General features: G+C 45.0%; 1 protein-coding gene and 1 long non-coding RNA gene across 3 annotated transcripts; one reads left to right on the plus strand and one right to left on the minus strand.

Annotated features, from left to right (window-relative positions):
• Positions 1-320: 320 nt before the first annotated feature.
• On the minus strand, positions 321-13,922 carry Errfi1 (ERBB receptor feedback inhibitor 1). The gene is made up of 4 exons (XM_021656320.2): positions 13,699-13,922; positions 3,951-4,145; positions 3,769-3,845; positions 321-2,890 (listed from the first exon to the last, which is right to left on the minus strand). Exons 2-4 carry the CDS (start codon positions 4,070-4,072, stop codon positions 1,707-1,709), a joined length of 1,383 nt encoding a protein of 460 aa, XP_021511995.2. The 5' UTR covers positions 4,073-4,145; positions 13,699-13,922; the 3' UTR covers positions 321-1,706.
• A 120-nt stretch (positions 13,923-14,042) lies between these two features.
• On the plus strand, positions 14,043-21,402 carry LOC132652933 (uncharacterized). Of its 2 annotated transcripts, none has more exons than XR_009590438.1 (3): positions 14,043-14,608; positions 18,992-19,175; positions 19,552-21,402. It is a non-coding gene; the product is annotated as an uncharacterized LOC132652933 (long non-coding RNA). The 2 variants fall into 2 exon arrangements; XR_009590437.1 differs by having other exon boundaries at positions 19,587-21,401.
• Positions 21,403-21,960: the final 558 nt, after the last annotated feature.

The following is a 21,960-nucleotide window of genomic DNA, read 5'->3' on the forward strand; positions in this document are numbered from 1 at the left end:
AATGCCGTATGTAACCAAAAATGGTCTTGAACTCCTGACCCTCCAGCTTCTGCTTCCTGAGTGCTGGGCTTATGTGCCTCCATGCCTAGTTTATGTGATACTAGTAATCCAACCCAGGGGTTTGTGTGTGCCAGGCAAGCATTTAACAACTAAGCCAAGTCCTCAGCCCCATACATTTTTATAATACCAAGTAAAATTGCTCGAGTTGTCATTTAGAAATCTACAGTAAGTTTGAACAGGTATTAACCTCAAAGACTCTTTTGTCATGCTCTAAAAGTAAGATCATCAATTTCTTGAAACATGAGTTTAGACAACACACATTCTTAATGGTGTCATAAATAAGTATATAACTTTATTAAAATGAAAAGACAATATTCAAAATAATGCAACAAAATGAATAAATCCTTTGTCCAATACTGTACACAGTGCGGAGATCAGTGCATTTTTCTAAAGCATGTTTTAACCTTCATTTAGTTCATACTAGAATACAGTAAGCTTTAAATAGCTCAAATAATGTCATTCAGCAGTTTAAACTGAACAGCTTGTTGGGACGCCGCAGCAGTGTCCTCTCAGCGAGCACCTTCTCTCTGTGCTCATCTACACAAGACAAACACATCAGAGGACGTAAAGAACTGAACACGGCTACGTGTCTCACGGAATCTCAGGGCAGTGAAGCAGGAAGATGCTGCAGTGACCTCTGGCATTAAGACATTCTGTGCTATTGGTCAGAAGTGTTTCACTGAAAAAGCAAACAATCCCCAGAAAATACTGAATAGGAACCAGCAACACAAGACCAGCTTGTGTTGTACTTGTTTATTAAGTCTAAAAAACAAAACCAAAAAACCAAAAACATACCATACACCCCTACACAGTAAATCTCAATCACATAGCGAATCGCTGCGTTAATCTGTGAAACTTGCATCCCAAACACGGAGGGCCAGTACAACTCCATCGTATTCTCTCGAAAGCCTCTTGCTACAACTGGCCAGTTCAGTGGATGGGAAAAGCAGATAGTATGGGACAGTTCTACACTAATTCTTCGATTTACGATGTGAGACACACATAGGTGATAACATGGTCCAGCAACTGCTATCCTTCTCCTCAATAAGACAAAACCCCAGAGCTGGAAGTACTGGGCCACAGAATGATTTCAACAAGACGGTACAGGCCTGGAGAAGAACACGCCCGTCCTGTATGGAGAAGACTGCTAGTGGGTGGAGGGGAGAAAACAAACTCTAGAGCAGCCCGAATGCCAGGAATCTTTAAACTTAACACATTTATAACTTGGTCGGACAATTCTGCTTCTTCCATTTGCTCCATTTTCACACTATGAGGAGCTGTTCCTCCAGCTTGTTTTTAGTTATTCTGAGTACATGCTGCTCTAAGACAGTGACTAACTGGTTACCCTGCAGCTATGGTCTACGGTTACACCGCACGCTTATACATAGGCATATAATGTAGTCCAATGTAAAAGTTTCCCCATTCTTCCCTCCCCTCTAGCACATCTTTCAATTAGACTTTTTTCTCCTACATGATAAACCAGGAACTCCCAGCGTAACAGCACCTCATAACTGCTCTCAGCCTTTCTCATTAAGGCAGAGTCCGCCAACTTCAGTTTGCAACCTGACGTTGTTCTGTGAACTTCAAATTGGAAAACTAGGAGCCACCCACTCCATATAACTTCTGTTGAACCACGACCCCCACGTTTACGGAGAGACCACATAGGATAAGTGTTTGCGCTTCACGTGACTACCCACATCCACTTTCATTCTGGAGGCCAGCTTTTCTGTGGCGGAGGCCATACCACAGGCAGCAGGCAATGGCTGGATCTGAGTGCTTGGGTTTGTTTCTTCTGCTTCCCTAAAATACTTTTCATATTTGTCTAGATACGGTGGTCTCTCAGGTAGTAGGTAATAATGCGTTGAACTAACTTTCTTCCCATTTTCAATAATGGGCAGGATACAAGGAACCTTGTTGGCAGACCCTTCGCTGCTCTGTCTCTGCAGGGCCTTGCTGCTGACATACTTGGGGTCAGGGGCAAAGCTCTGCGTCGGGGGCATGACCCCATTGAGGTAAGATGGAAGGCTTTTCGGACTTGGGGTGCGGGAGTTGCTCCGCGACAATGGCTCTCGCGGCGGGACTTTGGGCGGCCTGTCTTCATCACTGTATGTGTTCGAGGTCACTTCCGCTGACCACCTTCTGTAGTCTGCCTTTGCCGGCCTAGGAGGTATAGGAACCCTGGGAGGGACCTCAGGCTTGTCTTCATCTGAGCTGGGAGAAGCTCTGTGTGTGTAGCTGGATATCCGGATGGCTGGCTTGTTGAATGACCCAGCTGGACCTGAGTGAGACCTCCTTAATCTGCGATGGCTTTGAAGTGGAGGAGGATTTGGATCTGGAACAACTCTGTTCTGGTCAGACGCACAGCTGAGATCTGCCACAGAAACAGTTGGGGTGTCAAAATATGCATAGTTGATCTGTCCGCACCCCCGGAAGCTTCGCCTGCCAGGAACAGCGTATTTGAAATCAGAAGGTGCACAGTCTTCTAAGAGGAAGTCTGTGTCTGAGCTGGTCAGAAATTCTACCTCACAGTCGGCTTCATCCAGAGATAGGTCTTCAGAGATGGGCAATGGTGGGAGTGGCCGAGAGCCCCGATCACTCAGCGCTGCACAGGGGAAGGGGGAAGGGCAGCTTTTTATGGGTGTAAGCGGAGGCGTGGAAGCGCAGACCCCATTCACTGAGAGTTTCTTAAAACCACATACAACTTGATCCTCTTCGCACTGTCCTGAGCTTTCACTTGGTGAGATAACCAGTGGGGGCAGGCTTGACTTTGGAGATGGAGCACATTCTGCAAAGAAGTGGCCACGTGCGGGAGCAGACCGCGAAGCGCATCCTGAAAGAACAAGCGATGCTCAGCAAGGTGAGTGAGCCTCTTCCTGCCCTTCACCCTGTGAGAAAGCCCAGCACCTCAGCTCCAGCTCTCTGCCCAAGTCAGGGAAACACCTGACTGGCGTAACCCTGAGGACACCCATGCAACCACCACAGGTATAATTAGAGTCAGAGCAGGGAACACACGTGATCTGGTTCAAAGAACAAACTATCTCTGCCATCTCCCTTGGACATGTGCTCGGCATACACCCACGCATCCCAGGCAAGTTTGTGACGTGTGCAGAATTCACAGAAGATGAACAGTGTATAATTTACACGAGTACCATACTGCACCAGGCGTGCCACTGTGGACATGCGACAATATAAGACATGTCAGGCATGAGTGAGGAGGTGAGGCGAGGTCCTCCCTGCCGGCATGTCATAATTGAGTGAACGGACTCTCTTGCAATGTGTTTACCTGATAAGAGGCTGGACAAGAATCTACGGAACATAATGTTCACATTAGAATACCTGCAGTTTCTCGGTCTGAGCACCATGTGGACTGCTCGAACCTGCTGCTTTCAAATGTGCATACAGTGCTAGTAACACACGAGCATCTCCTGCGCAAGGTTGTTCAAAGTTAACTCTGTATCCTACCCAAGAGCGAGTTACTTCTTGCTTTACAGAACTCACACTTCCACAGTCATCTTTAGGGGTCAGTGGCTCAGGACACAGGCAGTGAAGGACAAGAAAGAGTGCTCGCTGGCGTCTGCTGCCGCTAGGTGTCAGACTACTGTTGGAAACGGCTTAGGTTCCTTCCTTTAAGAAGCACAGCTTGAGGACAGGGCAGAGCTAATCAGACCCAACCTCTCCACATGCTATTCTCTAGACTTTTATACATACCAACAGTGGTCAGGTGCTCCTGGGCAGGGGACTTCAGATTGTAGGCCATGGTTATTGGGTCAAGATTTAAAAAGTTACTGAAAGCAAAGAAAACATGCGGGTCGTGAGCAAGTACAGTCGCTTCCTGTCTCTGGAGCATCAGGAAAGCACTCAGAACACAGGGGCAGCACATCGTGACTTACTTTTCAAACTCGCTGCGACTGCCCCAGCAGGTCTTCATATTCCCCAAGGCCTGGCCGTTATGTAGAAATCCAGTTTTTAATGGGACTCGGACATCCTGAGCAGCAACTCCTGCTGTTGACATTGTGCCTGGCTCTGGGATGTCTTCAAATTTGTGAAGCCCAGAGGTTTTTAAGTCAACCAGTAGCTTTCATTCCCTGGGGAATCAAGAAGAAATGGGAGAATAAACAAGATAATTCAGAAATAGGATTGTCTACATTGTAGCATATGTCATTAGAGATGGTTTGTTTGCAGACTGTTTTTCTAATTCTTCTTCATAAGGAGACTTAAAATGTAGCCAGCAAAATAATTGTGATTGTTGTAAATACTAACCTGACACTTGAAACCTTTTTTCACAGAATGAGAAAGAATCCACTAGCAGAAAACCCAACCCTTGCCACAGAGCTTGCCAGCTGCACAACCAATCACAACTGCTTTCCAAAGCACACAAGCCTCCCTCCAGCCCACTACATTAACCTGGTATGGCATGGCTGTACCAGGAAGGAAGCACAGTGGCTCTTACCAAGTTTCCCAAACTAAACAAGGAGTTTCAAGCCAGGCATGGTGATGCATGCTGCAATCCTAGCACTTGGGAGGCTGAGGCGGGAGGATGGCAGGTTCTAGGCCAGTGTGAACTCCCAGCAACATCCTGCTTTACCCTCACTGAACCACCCCCCAAACAAACACACAGTAATTTTAGAAACTACGGCTCTTCACAGGCAGAGCTGTCATTCATTAGCGCCCACTCAGGAGATTCTCCAGCAGAGGAACCCACCCGCACCACAGCCGAACTCTGTTCCTCAGGGTTGCTCACAGAAGACATATTCTCCAGTTATTGCTTGCTCAAGAAAAACATAGTCACATATGAGGAGACTGATTTCTATTATCTTGTCAAAATCAAGTTCTGCAAGATTACTAGCTAAAGCGTCAGCTATGGATAGCTTCCTCCCTTTCAAAGACAAACTCTGAGGGACATTTTTTGCATTCTCCTTTGTGAAATATCCAGTGATTCATGTCCTGCTCCCCTGTCAGGCATGGATTACAAAGACAATATATTTTTCTTAAAACTGGCAGCTCCTTAGCTTTAGAAATCCCCCTTTATCAGATGTGACAGGTCTGGAGCCCCGTACACATTCTGATTTTACTTTTGTTTTTAAAGCACCAGCATCTGAAGTCTTGAGACATGCACTTAGTAAGCCGGACAGCAGGACGTTATCTGGCCCCTGGCCAGAACACAGACCCCTTTGAGAGCTCTCTACAGACTGTCCACACCACTCTGCCATTAAATATCTACATGTACCAGGTGCTGACTGAGCGTGGGACTAGGACACATGTGCTGGCTGGAGGCCACAAAGATAGTTCATTATTATTAAATTGATCGGCAACTAAACATCTATTTACAAACCTCAGGCCTAATAACCTGGGCCTTCAGAACAAGTGGCTGTGGGTCCTCAAGACCTTTTCATCACAGGGACCCAGCTCAGTAAGGGAACGCTTGTTATCCACTGAAGCTATTTGGAAAGCATAAATAGGGGGTTCTTTTTTTTTTTTTAAGCTAATGATCTAAAAATACACCCCAGAGATGTTTACCAACCCAGCTGTTTTGATACATGAGGCGGTTATTTTGTGACAGATTAACAATATTTCAAAATCATACCTTATTTTTTTTAAAAAAACAGTCTCTTAAAGATGTATGATAAAATAATCAGTTACCTAAGCATTATTGGGAGGTCTTTTGAGTTTTGGTTTTTACATTACTGAAATGAAACATGTTATTTACCATCAAGTAATTTTAAAAAGACTAGCCTCTCCCTGGGTATGCTTAGCCAGGGTTTATCAAGCCTTTTCAAAACATTCACAAACACTGAGAGAGAGACTACGGGAGAGGATCTGTGGTAATATGAAAATGAAAGGCAGGACGGGAGGAAGAATGTGGTGTTTAAGTAGTCTGAAAGTGCACGTTTGAAGATTGTTCATCCTGATTACAGGACAATGCTGCGGGGGACTCAGGAGGCCCAGCCCCCACCTGCCGGCAGGCCAACAAGTACGACTAGTAATTACTGTGTCAGCCTCCTAATGCCATCTACATCTCAGCTTTCAGCAGAGGGATTGTGTAACTATCGCCTCTGCTCACATTGCCTTGGAACCCTAAACTTACATTTCAGTGGTCACTTAAAATTATTTATATGTTCTAGAAAAAGTTATTTTTTATTCTTTGTTTCCATCACCTACTTGTTAGCTTTCTCAAGGAAAAAAAAATTTTAGTATAAAAGAATTGTGTTCACTAAGCCAGCTCACTTCTGACCACAATAGTGTCTTTGTGTATTCATAGAAGGTGACCTGCCTCTACATTTCAATGGGGAATTGTGAATGGGCCGTGTTATGAAACTATCTGAACTTCCTACTTGCTTGCATGGCAGAAGCAAGGAGGGCAATATAACTGCTGTGTTCTCATCTTTTGGAAAATAACTTCAGGCTGAAAAACCCAAAAGAGCAACATGCCACAGGTTTAAGGTTTAGACAAATACACATTCTCTCTCTCTCTGTCGCTCTCTCCAGATTTTAAACTACGGTTATGTCAGAAATCTACCTGAAAGTGTTCTACCTCACTTAAAGCAAACAACAAAACAAGCATTCATGTTGTATAACCTTGTTGGGGGCAGAGAAACATCAACCTGGCCAAATTTAAGATAGAGCAACATATTTTGCTCAAGTGAAATCTGACTAATGCTGTAGCATGTTAAATTTTTAGAATCCTTATAACTGCAAAGCTAGCTGTATTTTTTCAATCTATAAAGAGAATAACTACAAAGATACACTTATGTATGAATAGCAATACCTAAAAGTACAGGATGAAACCCAAGAACAGCCAAGTGAATACATAGGTAGCACAGTACAGACCAGGATCCACAGCTTAGATAATCATGAAACTATTCGCTATTCTTAGTGAACGAAAATGCAGTTAAACACCAATACTCCATTTCTGTTAACAGCATATTTTTTCCCTTAATTTTAAGAATTTTGTTCTTAAAATCTTTAAATTCATTTTTATGGCTTCAGCTCCACATAAAGTTCCTAAATAGGTGAGTGCAACCTGACTTCCACTTTGCATGTCTTACTGTCGCGTGATTATCTTTTCACTTGAATGGGCCTCTGGTATCTCACAGGCTGCAAACCCAATTCCTTCTTTCTCTTAACTCACCCCCTACCCATTCTGATCCAGGAGGATCACACTTCCTGAGGTAGCACTCTGAGCCTGAGTTAAGGCCAGTCTACTTTCAGCTGCCAACCTCCACACACAGTCTGTACACTCTTTCTCAGCCTCCCTCCTTTCCCCTACTGGCTCTAACTGGCCTCCAGTATGAAAACATGTTCACCATACCGCAACCACCAGGAACAGATCACTATTCCTCAATTGCCACCTTTAAGAGAACCTGTCAAAGTCTCTAAAATCTCCCTGCCTGGCAGAAAAGACCTCCAGAATGGGCCCTTACTTCACCTGTCCTTTCCGGCGCAAGCTGTTCTCTGAAGCTTTAGGGGTGGCTAGCTCTTACACTGTGCTCCCTCAACAAGCCCCTTTGTTAAAAGCCCGAGCCCTGTCTGTTCTGGGATATTCTGTGCCGTGCCTGGGTTCCCTCCTAGCCTGGCATGTTTACTTCTAATGACTATTAAGTGAACACTGAGAAAAATAACCTCTCATACTTTAAAATGTAATTACATGAGATTTTCCCCAGGCTAAAAAGAAGAACTACAAACAAAACAAAACAAAACAAAACAAAAAAGAGCTATGGGTAAAAGCAAAAATTTGTAAAAGGATCAGCTTTGCATGTACTACAGCGATGAGACCAACAATCTAACACATTTAGAATGTCCTGAATTCACTCCCCAATCCAATGTGGACAGTGTGTAGGCTGAGTATAAATTGAAAGCATCAATGGCTGCCGCATGGCTTCTAAATGGCTTGTTTACTAAAAGCAGTGAAAACAAATTTTACCTTTTCTCACACACCAACCCTTTGGGATTATAATCCATCTACCTTGTTTTTGTTGCTACTTAAAGTTACTTTCTTTTAAAAATAAAAAAAGTCACATGATGCCAAGAGCACGGTGCACACTTTCTAAGGTGAGCTCACATGCCTTTATCTTGAAAATACTCACTTTAAAACTAACACAGAAAGCCAGGCTACCTTAAGGCGGTAACCTAGATTCTGCTCACCTTGCCACGAGATCTCATTAATACATCTTAGGAGCAATCCACGAGAGGAGGAGGGGCACATTTTTGTCTTACAACTCATCCAGTTCTGCCCAGTGCTTCCTTATTTAAGAGTGTGATGTAATTTCCTCCTTTCAATCTGGTTCTAGAACCTGATTTCTGTTTATTCAGAGTGATAAATGGCCTTTTCAGTTGCATTTAACAATTACCTAACTACTTCCATAAACAGAGAAGACACACATAATTATATAGGCAAAATTTATCAAAAAAGACTGATTAGAACATGACACATTTTCATGACTTTTGATCTTCCTCAAATACACCACTTTCTATTCTCATTTGAAAAAAAGTCTGATCACCTTTAAAAGGAAATGGAAATCCTAGTTTTATTGGCCATTTTTCAGACTTTTATTTAGTTCTTTTGTTTTGTTTTTTCCAGACAGGATTTCTCTGTGTAGCCTTGGCTGTACTGGACTCCCTTTGTGGACCAGGTTAGCCTCAAACTCAGTGATCCGCCTGCCTCTGTTTCCCTGAGTCCTGGGATTACAGGCATGTGCCACCACACCTGGCTATAGACTTTTATTAATCTGAGAAAAATTACTTAGCATCTGCCTACATGCCCAGCATTATTGTAATTATACTGAAGGATCTAAAATCATGGACTATGTCATACTTCTAGACAATCTTTTTACACATTAAATAGTGAACGTGTGTCTTACAGGTTGTGAAAAGTTACAAAGGTAACAAATTGTTAAACTCAGCAAAGACTATTTACCTCACTGAATCAAGCAGATGGTGTAACCTACGCAGATTTACTGAAAGCAAAAGGACGTTTGCACAGATATTTCAAGAGCAAAGGCCTGAATTCAAAGTTTTTCATATTTCACTTTCAATACTATGGTTTGGGGATAGAGAAAGAAAGGAAGCAAGTTAAGAAAACTTCTTATATATTCACCATGAAAAAGCAGAAATGGCCTTTATATTATACGCATGAATGACTTTTAAAATAAAATGCAACTACAATACTCATGCATGGAATCAAGTAAAATGTGATAGCTTCAGCAAGTATTAAAATGCTATTTAAAAAGATGAAATTAAAATGAAGATCTGTGTTTTCAATTCCATTCTTCAGAGGACCTTAAATGTGCCCCACACAAACAAGCCCGCTTGCAGGTGGCAAAAAGGGAGTTAACAAAGAAAATAACTTTTATCTCCAGACTGTCAAACTAAAATGACAGAACTTCACTACCTAAAACTAGCTAAGTATTTTAAGAAATAACAAGCTAGCGAAAACCCCATTAGTTCAGCTACTGCATTGACAGCCTTGTGACTCAGTTTGTCCCACAAGACTTGAGAGTGATACAGTTACAAGCAGGGCTGCAGCAGTGCATTGCTCTGTCATTGGTACTTTTCCTACAGAGACAAACAGCGAGCACACAGCATGGAAGAAGAGTTCTTTCTGACATATGCAATACACCGTACCTGTGAAAACATTGGTGGATTCTGTTGTAATCTTAATGACAATGAGCACAATGGGCTAATGATGGGAAATGACTCTTAAAACTTCATGTTTATTTAACAAGCGTTTAAATAAGCCAATGGGCAGCTCCAGATTGTTAAAACTAATACACAGGCAATAACAATAACTAACAGAGGACATGGTCAGGAAGTTTTTTCAGTGTTTTGTCCTTGTACCAACCCTATAAGGTGGCTGTGTTACCATTACTCTGACAGGTGAGGAGCTTCTGGAACCTGATCCAGCTCAGAGCTGGTGAGCCACAGAAATGCCAAGGCTTACTCCAGGAAACCTGGCTTCCACGTTGAGGCTTTCGACCATGCCAGAGCCTCTCTTCTAGTCCCCTAGGCTTTTCAACTTGCTTGGAATAAAATGACTTCGAGACACACACTTGGCTTCTATGGGTAAGGCAGGTACATTTTTGGAGGGATTCTATCTGGTAATAGTTTTTCCTTGGGTAAACTGCAGCCTACAAAAGTTCCCATTTTATTTCCTCAAAATTCCCTACTAAGAAGTTATCAATTATAGTCTTGGCCTAGATAGCTAAAATGGACAAAGGTACAAACCAATTGTAACAGTTCTTTTGATACTCTTTCACTGATACAATGATGCCCACAATAGAATCTGTTATACACAGTATTTGATGTGGCACAGCTTTGTCTTTGCTTATAAAAGGGCTGATGGAGATATATATCTCCAAGAGGCTTCCTTTAAATACTCTCACAGCATGGGTCCCAATGATACCATTAGAACTTGGCTCTATCAAAAAACCTAGAATCCAGTAAGAGAATTATTCTATCTGTAAAGCACTCTACAAATTTACAAAGCACTTTCTTATATATTATCTCACTTGATCCCCACAACATCCCTCTAAGAAGAGGCAGGGATTATAATCTCCATTTTGCTAAGAAGGAAATGAAGTGATCTGAAACATCTATTCTGAGCTGAAAGACTGCCTGGCTATTCTGCACTGTAAGCAAGCCAGCATTTTCCTGACTGCACTTTCACCACTTCTTTCTGTAGTATCATCCTTTTAGGCAAAAAAGCTTGTTTTTCTAACATTCTAGCTTACTTAAAATGATACTATAAAAAGGAGGGCTACTTAAGACCTATATGCCAGCTAACTGCAAAGGCAGGTACTGGAACTCAACTTTCTTGAGGGCAAATTCTTAGAGAGCAAACATGAATTATATTTTCACAAATGCATACTGAATGCTTCTTTTGGACCAGATACACCAGATGAAGAAACTGGTTGTTGCCTGAGGAAACCCTCCATCTAACGAGGAGGGGATAACCCTCAAGGAAATGAGCAAGGCACAGTGACAGGAGAAGGAGTCCGAGAGCTCATTTACACAGGTGCAGCGGAGGCCTCACTAGACAGGTGACTTTCAGAACTGATTTTCTTTTTTGTTTTGTTTTTCCAGACAGGGTTTCTCTTTGTATCCCTGGCTGTCCTGAACTCACTCTGTAGACCAAGCTGGCCTCGAACTCTGAGAGATATGCCTGCTTCTGCCTCACGTGCTAGGAGCCGCTGCTGCTTCTGCTGTTGTAGACAGGACCCCTGCTCTAAGAACTGGTTTCTTAAATCACAGAGAAGAGCTGGCCATGAAATGAGGTAGGAAAGAACCTTCCCATGGAGCCAGAGTCTGTAACTGGGGACGTTGTCTTCTTAGCTACAGGTCGTGGACAGGGCCTCTGAACAGAAACTTCTAGTCCTTACCCTCCTATTTCCACACTGAAAAGTACACTAATTCCAGATTTTAAAGCTAGGTTCGCCCAGGCCTGGAAAACTAGTCGTTTTGCAACACTTCTACCCCAATTTTAGTACAAAGTACACAGTACAAAGAAATGGACTAAATTATTAACAAGGACTCCAAATCTTTTGACGTCTGAATCCTACGCTAATCTTTTCTATTAACACCAATCCTGTTAAAGCTAGGAATTTCTATTTTAGACCCTGAAGTTCACCCATCTTAGCCACATTTATTAAGGTTTAACTGTGTGAACAATGCCAGAATGCCACAACTGGATTATTTATCTAGTGAGTTATTGTTCATTAGCTTAAAAGCATGGCCAAACACCGGCAAAGGATGCTGTGTACATCCTGACACTGAGGTACCAGTTCATGTTATGGAGATTAGGAATGGAGGCTTCTCTGGTAGAGGGAGCCAGTGATGTTTAAATTTCAGGAGTTACCCTGGCACCACCTTTCTAAAGCAAGCTGATGGTGTGCTGACAGGTCAGTTGCAAGCATGGTAGACTGCTTCCCAGTAGTTCAGGGAACTTGCATTTTAAAGCTCCTATTGGTCTGAGCAGAAAGGCAGTATTACCTAGTACAACTTCAGAGAAGCGGCAATGAAGAGCTGGTTTCATCAAAACAAAACAAAAAACACCTCAAGACTACAAGACACAAAAAAGGTACACTAGTATCTACTGTGAGCCAAGTGGGAAATCCAACTCATTAAAAAAAATAATTCTACCTCTCAAAAATATGAATAATTCAGACATTTTATAGCAGCCATTAAAAAGGAACAACAGATTTTCTTTCCAAGCCTCATCAGTGCCTGGAATAATCCTGTTACCCTTAAAATGTAAAGCATGCTTTCCTTGCATTTATCAACATCAACTATGTCCAAGGCTGTGGTAAAAAATAAAAGCTGTTCAAGGCAGTTCCTGCTCTTGAGTTTACCATCTAATTTATTTGCCAAGATACAGACTTACAGTTCAAGATTTTTACCATTTATTAGCAAATGTCTACCAGGACACAGGTGAGGTAGTGAAGGCAAAGACAGTGTTCAGTCCCTGTTAAAATCTTCATGTATTTCCTCTCAAACCTGCTAATATCCAGAAAGGGATGGCTTGATAACATCAGCCATACTTGACAGGTTAGTAAGAAACCAACTTACTGCTTTTGTCTTTATAAGATTTGCTCTCTTGCTGATACAGGTATTCTGTCTTTGGTCTCTACTTAAGTGAAATCTCTCTTAAAACTCCACAACTGCATACGCCTCTTAAGAAAAGTCTTTAAAGGCAAGGGTAGACACACCGAACTCAGATGGTCTAGTCTCAACAGATGAATATCCACTACGCCCGTACAGACTTAAGGGAGTCTAAAACTGTAGAACCCTTTTTTCCAGGAGGTTAAAAAAAAAAAAAAAGGCAATTTATACCTCACCTTTCTTCACCTCTGACAGTTGCCTGGAAACCAGTCCTGCCCTACCTGTGTTGCAGGTGTACCTCCCGTCACATCTCTTTTAAAGCTACAGTCTCTATTCTTACTACACTTAAGTTTATGACTAACAATCTATTCACATTTTTATCAGGTAAGAGACTGGTTTCTTTCAAGCAATGATGAAATCCTAATAAAGACTGAGGAAGCACCCATCCAGCACCACCAATCACGGTTAATTTGAACAAAGATACGATGTACGTATAAATGAACGATCCTGCCAAGGAGCCTTTGCGTTTGAACAGGTCAGTCTGCGGTTTCATTCCTTCTGTAATATTTAAGTCATCACGGCAAAGAACCACGTTTCTGGAGAGGGAAAGGCCACGGAACAACTCGGATGAATTAAAAAAGAGCAGAAAAAAGGGCAATGACCTTCGTCGCCGAGTCGCAGCGAGATCAAAACTGGTACCAACCGGGGACCAGCAATCTCCGAGCCCGCAACAGCTTCTCGCCGAAGCTTTCCGGGGCCGGACTGACGGGGTGCGCGGGGCGAGAGGGGAGATGGAGGGGGCCGCAGCAGCCCTGCCGCATCCCCCGGCCGCAGCAGCGCCGGGCAGACCCCGGAGCCTCCGCTCGGGAGCCCCGGGCCGTGGAGACGTGTCGTGCGCGCGCGGGTGCATGGCCCCGGCGGGAAGCCAACGGCGCCCGCGGCCCGCGGCTGCCCGCGCCCGCCCGTCCCGTCCCCGCGCACTCCCCGGCCGCAGCCCGCTCGCCGCCGCCCCCGCGGCTCCCCGCCGCCCGCCAGGCCCCTTACCCCAGGGGAGCGGGGCCCCGCGGCGCCCTCCCGCGCATGTCCGTCCCGGCCGGCTCAGCGCCGCGGGCTCAGCGGCCCGAACATCGCGCAGGCGCCTCGCGGCTCCGTCGCCCTCCTTCTCCCTCCGCTCTGCTCCCTCGCAGGCTTCCCGGCGCGCTCCTCGCCCGCCCGCTCGCTCGCTCGCGCTCCCCTCGGCTCGCGCTCCTGCCCCGCACTCGGCCGCAGCGGCGGCGGCCGACGCGCGTTTATATCCGGAGGAGCCGCCAGCGCGCCGTCGACGCTCGCGGCCCCGCCTCCCCGGCGCAGCCAATCCGGGCGCCCGGCCTCTTAAAGGGGCGACGCCGCGACCCAAGGGTTCGCCTGGGGCCCGTCGGGCGGCGCCGGTAGCCTGGTCTCCTGCGGGGACGTTTCAGGCGGTGCCGCTTCGTGCGAGCGGCCGAGCCTCCGGGGACACTGAGTTTTCCTCGCAAGGCTGAGAGCAGCCCAGTTTCCAGCCCCGGGGGAGGGAAGTGGTACTGAGGTGCACTTGGGCCGAGGTAGCCCGGGGAGGGGGGGACTGAGAGTGGGTACCCCGAGGTATAGTTGCGGGGGGGGCGTCAAGGCACGGCAAGGAGAGTGATGAAGAACGGAGGGGGACAGCGAGGAACAGTGAGTGAGAGGCCGTGGTGATGATGAGGGGCAGTGATGGATGACAGAGCTGTACAGCCAGGGGTGGAGGAGGAGGACCGTGAAGAAAGTGGGGTCTGGGAGAGAGGGCAGGGAACTGAGGGGCAGGGAGGGACCGCATGAGTCTGAAGACAGTTCGGGATGGCGGAGGAGGTGAGGCCACCTGGATGCTTGCAAGCGGTGGTGTGGGACTGAAGCCAGCGAGCGGATCATGAACCACTGCAGGACATAGAATGGTGACAATGTGGGTAGTTGAGGGACGGTGTGGGAAGGTGAAAGACACGTGACGGGGAGAGACTGCTGGGGGCACTGGGCCGTGCTGTGTGGGCAGGATCCGGGAGGCCTCGCTCAGGCTCCCCTGCGGTTGGCTTGTCCCGGAGCAAAGCTGGGCTGATGCCCGCACCTCCCTCAAACCCGCCCCCCGCCCTCTTAGTTTTCCCCATGTCTCTTGACCCCAGGCTGGCCGCTGGTGCCCAAGGACAAAACGCCATCGAGTCTGCAGGGAGGAGGCTTCTTGGAGCAGAAATCCGGTGATGCAACTTAGGTTTATAGTTTAACCGTAAAATAAATAACACAATGATAAACCAAGAGTAGTTAAAGAAAAAAAGCAAACAGACAGAAGCCCTCCAGTTCGCACTAGTACACATTCCCTTAATGGAGTTCGCAGTGGAGGCCGCAGGCCTGTGGCTGACCTCCGTGGGCTGCACAGAGGTCACGTGATCATTACCTGCCTAGCGCCACCTGATTGAGCCAGTTTAACGTATGGACCGAGGTGCTGGCCTCATTATCTGCCTATTAACTTGGTGCACTATGAAACGATTTGCCTCTCCCAGTGTTGACTTAGGTTCTTAATTTAACTCAAAGGCTGAATTTTAAGTCCGAGGCCTGATGCACCGGATTTAAAAAAAGAAAAGGAAAATCTGAAGTATTCCCTTGCCCACTCTCGGGGCAGGCTAACCGAACGCTGGAAGGCTTGGCTCCTCTCCCGAGCCTTCCTGCTGGTCTGTGGAGGCTACTGGGCCATTTCTACAGCCACTTCTCCCATCGTTTTACTGCCATTCACTTAGTAGTGTTTTAAAAGTATGGAAATTAGTCATTGTCAAATTAACTAGGCGTTTATTATTTACTTGCTTATTTAAGCTTTGGGGGTCTTTCGGACAGTTTTATTCTGCGGCCCACGCTGACCTAGACCTCGCCTATAGCTCAGGCTAACCGCAAGCTCGATGATCCTTCGGCCTGCACACTGTTGGGATTTACAGGCAGGAAGTAGAATACAGCTTGCCTAGGCTTTGACAGTCACAGGAGCCCCTCGTGCCCTCGCCTTTTCTATTCATGGCTTACCCCCGGCTCTGCTAGTCTTTGCCCCGCCCCGCCCCCACCCTGTGTGTATGTGTGCCTTTAAAAGATCTACCTGAGAACATCCTTTCAGACCTCTCAGCAGAGCATTTACCGAACGGGGACTCGGTTGAGGCTCAGTTTCATCCAAAAAGAGCCCTAGTTACTCTTCTTTCCAATCACCACAATACGGTTGTAGTCTGTGCGCTGGCCTCATTAGCATGCTTTTATATTCCCCAATTCACAAAACATGATAATCACCAGAGCAACTGTGGAACACACCCCTCTGCAGAGAAAGAAGATCAACAGGAGACTCATTCCACACTTGAGCTGTAGGATGTGCTAATGTTTTGGTAAATTATATTAAAAAGAAATCACCAAAATCGTATGAGTAATACATGATTAATCTGGATTTTCTCTTTGGATCTACTTTAAACTTACAAAAATAAACATTTAGCTTTTTAGTTTTTGGGAAAGAGCAATTACAGTTTCTACTTCACTGACTTTAGCTCGTAATTATTTATATAATGAAGCTTTCTCAGCTGTGGAGGAAATTCATATTCTAAAGGATACTTAAGAGTGTGTTATAATAGCACTGATATGCCAAAAAAATATTGCAGAATAGTTTGAGAAGAGTTTAAAGTGAAAATACTAAGCCAGTTACTTGAAGTAGTTCTGGCATATTGATCACTTATTGTTCATTGACCCTTAATAGTTCAAACACCAGAATAGAGTGAGAGAAAAATATTCTCCTTTTCCTAAGCCAAACTCATTTAAATTGTCACTACCCAGAAACTGGAAGGTATTTTTGTTTTGTTTTGTTGTTGCTTGGTTTTGTTTGTTTTTTTGAGACAGGGTTTCTCCAACAGCCCTGGCTGTCCTCAAACTCAGAGATCCACCTGCCTCTGCCTCCCTACTGCTGGGATTAAAGGCATGTGCCACCACAACTTGGCTGAAAGCTTTTTCTTTTTTAAAGTCTTCCAAAATTTGTTTAGCTTTGAGGAAATTTCCTAAGGAATTTTAAAAGCAGAATTTAACACAATACCTTAAAACATTGGTTCTATGTCATGTTGACCCAGTTTGTCATTTTGCACTTTTGCACTACTGTTTTTTTTTTTTTGTTTGTTTGTTTGTTTTACTGCCCCTGTTGGCTCAGAAACCTTAGGCTCACAGGGGTGCTTTTCCCCTGCTCTCTTAAAGAAATCCAACATGTCATGTCTATGCATGCATATGTCACACAGGGCCTTGGCAAATGTATGCTTATGTTTTTCTCTTGGAATCCTATAAAAAAGTACACCCACTCTTGAGTATAAGTGTTACATAGACTTCATTTAAAAACAAATGTTTTAAAGAAAAATACTTTTTGCACGATCTTATTAGTCATCGGGCCTTTGACATGTATTATGTCAATGCATGATCTATATTAGAAACGTTTTACTAGTTTGCAGGTAAGTGCAATAAAAATACATGAACAGTGAAAAATGTACATTTCTTAAAAAGCATTTGTTTAGTGTAATGCACTGTTGGAAATAAGCTCATACAAGCACACACAGGAACACGCACACATCTGCAGCAAACTCCGGTGGATTGCCCGGATGGCTCGGCTGGTAAAGGTGCTCGGGCCAACCCTGCTGGCCTGGGTTTGATCTCTGGGACCCCCCTGGTGGAAGGAGAGGGCTAAATCCTGCAAGTGTCCTCTGACCTCCACACACACAGTCACACACAAATGAGTAAATGTCATTTCAGAAAAATTTAAGACAGCCTGGGAAGGAACTGAGAGGGAGGGAATAGGGTGGACATGATCAAAGTACATTACAGCTATGTATAAAATTCTCAAACAGTAACAGAATCCTGGGATTCACTCAGGAGTGTTTCATGACAGCAGAGGCTTCCACTGAACTTTGAACTTTAGCCACCATCTGAAAAGTAACACACACACAAAACATTGTTTACAGCATTCCTGTTTTTCCTTCTGTAATTCAGGATATTTCTGTCCTTTCCTAGATTTTCTATTAAAAAGGGCTACACAACACAAATACACTCCACACAAACACACACAAAGAGACATACATACCACACACACACACACACACACACACACACACACACACAGGAGTTGGAGGTGATGTGTAGAATGTGAGAATGAGTTTGCTAGTTGTGTTGGACTTTTCTGGTCTGTTGTTCGCAGTGTTTTGGGGACAGGACTTGACGTCTCTCCTCTGTAGGGAGGCAGGCTGTGTCATGTGTTTTTAATTGAGTCACCTCTTATGTACCTAAGTCTCCTTTAACAAATATTATGCTTCTAATTCTAGTCCCTCTAGATCTTATCACTTTAAGGCGTTTTTAGCAGCCTATGAATTGATTTATTTAGATACGTAATCTGGATGTTTTTGAGGTAGTTCTTTTCCAACCTTCTTTTAAGCGTTTCACATTTAAGCATTTGTCTAAAGTACATACTGTATTTCCTATTAGCTGGCCAGTAGGGTGTGCTCTAGTCCCTTTCCAAATTAATTAATTAAAATATTAATGTAAACTTTATTAAGAGATTTTGGAGACTTATTTTAATTTTTTGTGACTATGAGTACACATAGGATACATTTCTATAAATACATACATACACACTACACATATGTACATAGTACAAATGGCAATTTAAATTATGCTATTAAATAAGGAAAGCTTTGTCAGCTTACTTCTTCAGCCTAGCCCTAAAATAATTTGGTATTTTCTTTTATTCTGAGTAAAGAAGAATAAAAGCAGTGGTACAACAGCAGGCATGAGGGTGCGTGCCTGTAACCCCAGCAATGCGGAGGCGGAGGCAGAAGGCCTGAAAGTCTAAAGCATCCTGGGCCACAGAGTGAGACTCTCTCAAACAAAAACAGAGAAACAGAAAGAAGAAAAAAAAGAAAGAGGAAGAGGAAGGAAGAAATAGAGAAGGAAGGAAGAAAGGAAAAGGAAGAGGAAGGAAGGAAGAGTGCAGTGGAGAGAGCAGTCTTTGGAATCTGAGGATTTGTGTTTGAACCCTCACTTAGCCCTCAGAAGCACGAAATATATGTCTCGGGGCAAATTACTTAGCTTCTGTGTGTCTATAACCTGGAAACCAGAGCTGTTTTCAGTCTGGTGGGGCTACTAGACAGACAGATTAACCTGGAAAGCATGTAGGACACTGCTCAGGCCCAGTTGGGCTCAATATATGTTTTTATATTATTGGTTATATTGTTATCCTCATTGTTACGCTGTATATTCTCTGAGATGTTTAAACACATTTTAGTGTAAAATTCTCCAATTTTAGGTTGTCATCTATACTTGACACAGTCTGAAGAGGAGGTGATTCCAAGGTGCCTGGAGAGCGGCAATGATTTGTGGGATGTCCTCCCTGCAGGGTCCCTCACCTGAGGCCATGAGGAAAGCCTGTGTAGGAGTGAAGGGCCAGGTCGCAGCTTCTCGCTGATCTGAAGGGAAGGTCAAAGTGGCTGGTAAGTCTTCGGCATTTACCCTTAAGCTGGAATCACACGCACACACAGGCGTGTTTCCCTTGAGAGCACAATAGATGTCATCAGCACAGAAGCATAAAGCCCCTGCCCAGCCCTCTCCACGAATGGCTTCGTGAATTTCCCTGGGATGTGAGGACATATACTCGCTGACTGGGTATTAATATGAATACATTTATATATACATGTTCATAAATATCATTACACACACACACACACACACACACACACACACACACACATAACCCATGCCACAGCACTGTGAAGCTGTACACTAGGTGTTGAAATTAAAGGAATGACCTCTTTTCCTGAGTTCGCTCATCCTTCACGGCTGCCTCACTGAATGGTTTTCTTTGAGAAGTTAGTGAGTCCTCCTCTGCTGTGCTCCTTCTCAAGAGGGTCTGGAGCGTATCTACTTCCCAGCGCCTGAGTCGGGGAAAGAGACGCCGCTGGAGCAGCTGCTGGTTCTTCCGGAACTAAGTTGACGTTAGAAACGGGGAAGGGGGAGGAGTGATGAGTGATGGGGCTGTGAAAGTGGGAATCTGCTGTGTTTCTGGCTCATGCAACCCTTGGATGCCCAATGAAAAACTTGTGAGCCTTGGAGAGTTTAGTCTCTGGTAAGGGGTATCACAAAGCATTCAAATCAAATTTAGCAAGCTGCTTGTCATCCTGCCCATCTGCCAATCACAGTTCTAGCACCAGTAAGAAGAGCTATAACCTGGGTCCCTTTCGGAAAAGAAAATGGCAGACAATGGCTTGGCAGCATACACCTTTAATCCTCGTACGTGAATCTCTGAGTTCCAGGCCGGCCAGAGCAGCACAGTGAGACCCTGTCTCAGAAAATAGAGTGCCAAGCCAGAGTGTAGCGGCGGCGGGAGACTGCGTGGGCAGGGCTGGCGGGAGATGGCAGAGACACACTGAGACCCGGATGAAGTGTGAGAAGAGATGGTCGAAATGAAAAGCCTGCCAAAGGGAGCAGCCTAACGCGGCAGTGGTGCAGTGGGACAGCGCGGGACTCAGCATGACGACACTAGGAGGCCGCCGCAGGTGTCCACGGAGCAGAGCGAGAAGATTCTAGAAACACAGATGCTGGGCTTCTGTTTGGATCTGGAATCAATAGGCCTTCACGATCCCGCTAAGAGGAGTGCAACTGTGCCTGTTCTCTTGTTCCAAAGTTTGCCCGGTGACTGACCCCGTCATTGCCAGGTGGTGCGTGATGGACGCAGACACCGTGCTTGCTCAGGAGGGTTGCGAAGAGCCGTGGACGCTGGGGACAGAGGCTGCCTCAGGTGCAAGTTCATCTCCTCTTGCCCTCGGCCGTTTACTGGCAAGGGAGTGACGCTGAGCTGGCAGCCTTATTCTGGAAAACATGGGTTGATACTGATTTTCTACAGCGAAACCTTTGGAGTCCAGAGCATTGCAAAGGCGACGAGAAAGTAAAGGCTCCACTGGAGTGCTGCGCCCCAGGCTCTGGGGTTCTGACTGTACAAGAGAGACCATGAATTTCAGAAAAGTGGTTTGATCGCAATTTTTAACTGAGGCATGTGTCTGTCCACACCTGACCATCTCTTTTGAGTCGTTTCGCATCTCTTCTTCAGTCAGTCTGACGGTGGCGGTAGAGCCATCGCTGCCCTGTCCCCAGATTATGCTCTTTCTCACCATAATGAATATGTCTGGCACCTTAACAGTTGCAGGGCTGTGCACATATGTGGGTTTTTCCAAGTTCTTAATATGATATTAATATTCCTCCTTTGATCCTTAGGAGTAGGTGAAAGCCATCAGGGAAATACAGGACAGAAACTTAGATTCCTTAATTTGGGAATCTAAGAAAACAGCTCTGTTAGCCAGCTCTTCCTGCTGCATGGGACATGTCAGGGCATCCAAGGTGATCGCTGATCATTCCACACATGTTTACTGAGTACCTGCCATATGCGTTTCTGATGATTGTACCATTTCAAAGTAAAATTTACAGTAGTTTCCAGCCACCTAAGCTTCCTGGTCGCTTCTCTCTTTCTTTTAATGCTTTCATATGCCTCTGCCGTGCCTCCTTAGAGCGTCGGAAACATAGGCAGCACTGCTTCTTCTGTGTGCCTCTGGTCCACAGCACCACCTTGGACATAGGACAAGAGATGAGCCTAACTGACATAACATACAAAGGAAAATTCACTGGAGGAAAGCCAAAGACTCCACAGCCTTCTGTTTTGAGAAGCAGATCGTTCTTGGACGCGCTCTAAAGTAGGGAAATAATCAAAGCTTTATACCAGGAACCGTCAGTCAGGCATATGCCGCACGCTGAAAAACTGGCCCAAGTAGAAAATGGAATGCCTATTCATATTCGTGCGAAGCTTTTATAAATAGGATGAATGTTCTTATTTGGGGATTAGGAATAATACCTAATAATAGCTAACAAGTTTGCAGCATTTGCTTAGAACTGGGCATAGTTTAAGGCTTTGGCTAAATTAACTTCACACGCTGTTACATACCCAAAGTGGCAGGAGGGATTTTTATCTCCTAGTAGCCGACACCCCCTCCCCATAAATAACAGGAGGTGTTCAGTGGGTGAGCGTGAGCAGTCTGAGGGTGACTCTGGAGACAAGGCTTTATCTGGGTGTCCCCCGAGGCTGGCCAGGCCTGGCTTCACTTGCCTTTCAGCTTGCCCTCTGTGATGGCTTCCTTTTAAGATTTCTTGGTGGTATAATGACTGACAGCAGACCCTAAGGCCCTCCAACTAAAATATAAAGGAGACTATTTTGTGGGTTAAACTCTGGAT

This window comes from Meriones unguiculatus, chromosome 3 (genome assembly GCF_030254825.1).
Source record: "Meriones unguiculatus strain TT.TT164.6M chromosome 3, Bangor_MerUng_6.1, whole genome shotgun sequence".
NCBI classification, from domain to species: Eukaryota; Metazoa; Chordata; class Mammalia; order Rodentia; family Muridae; genus Meriones; species Meriones unguiculatus.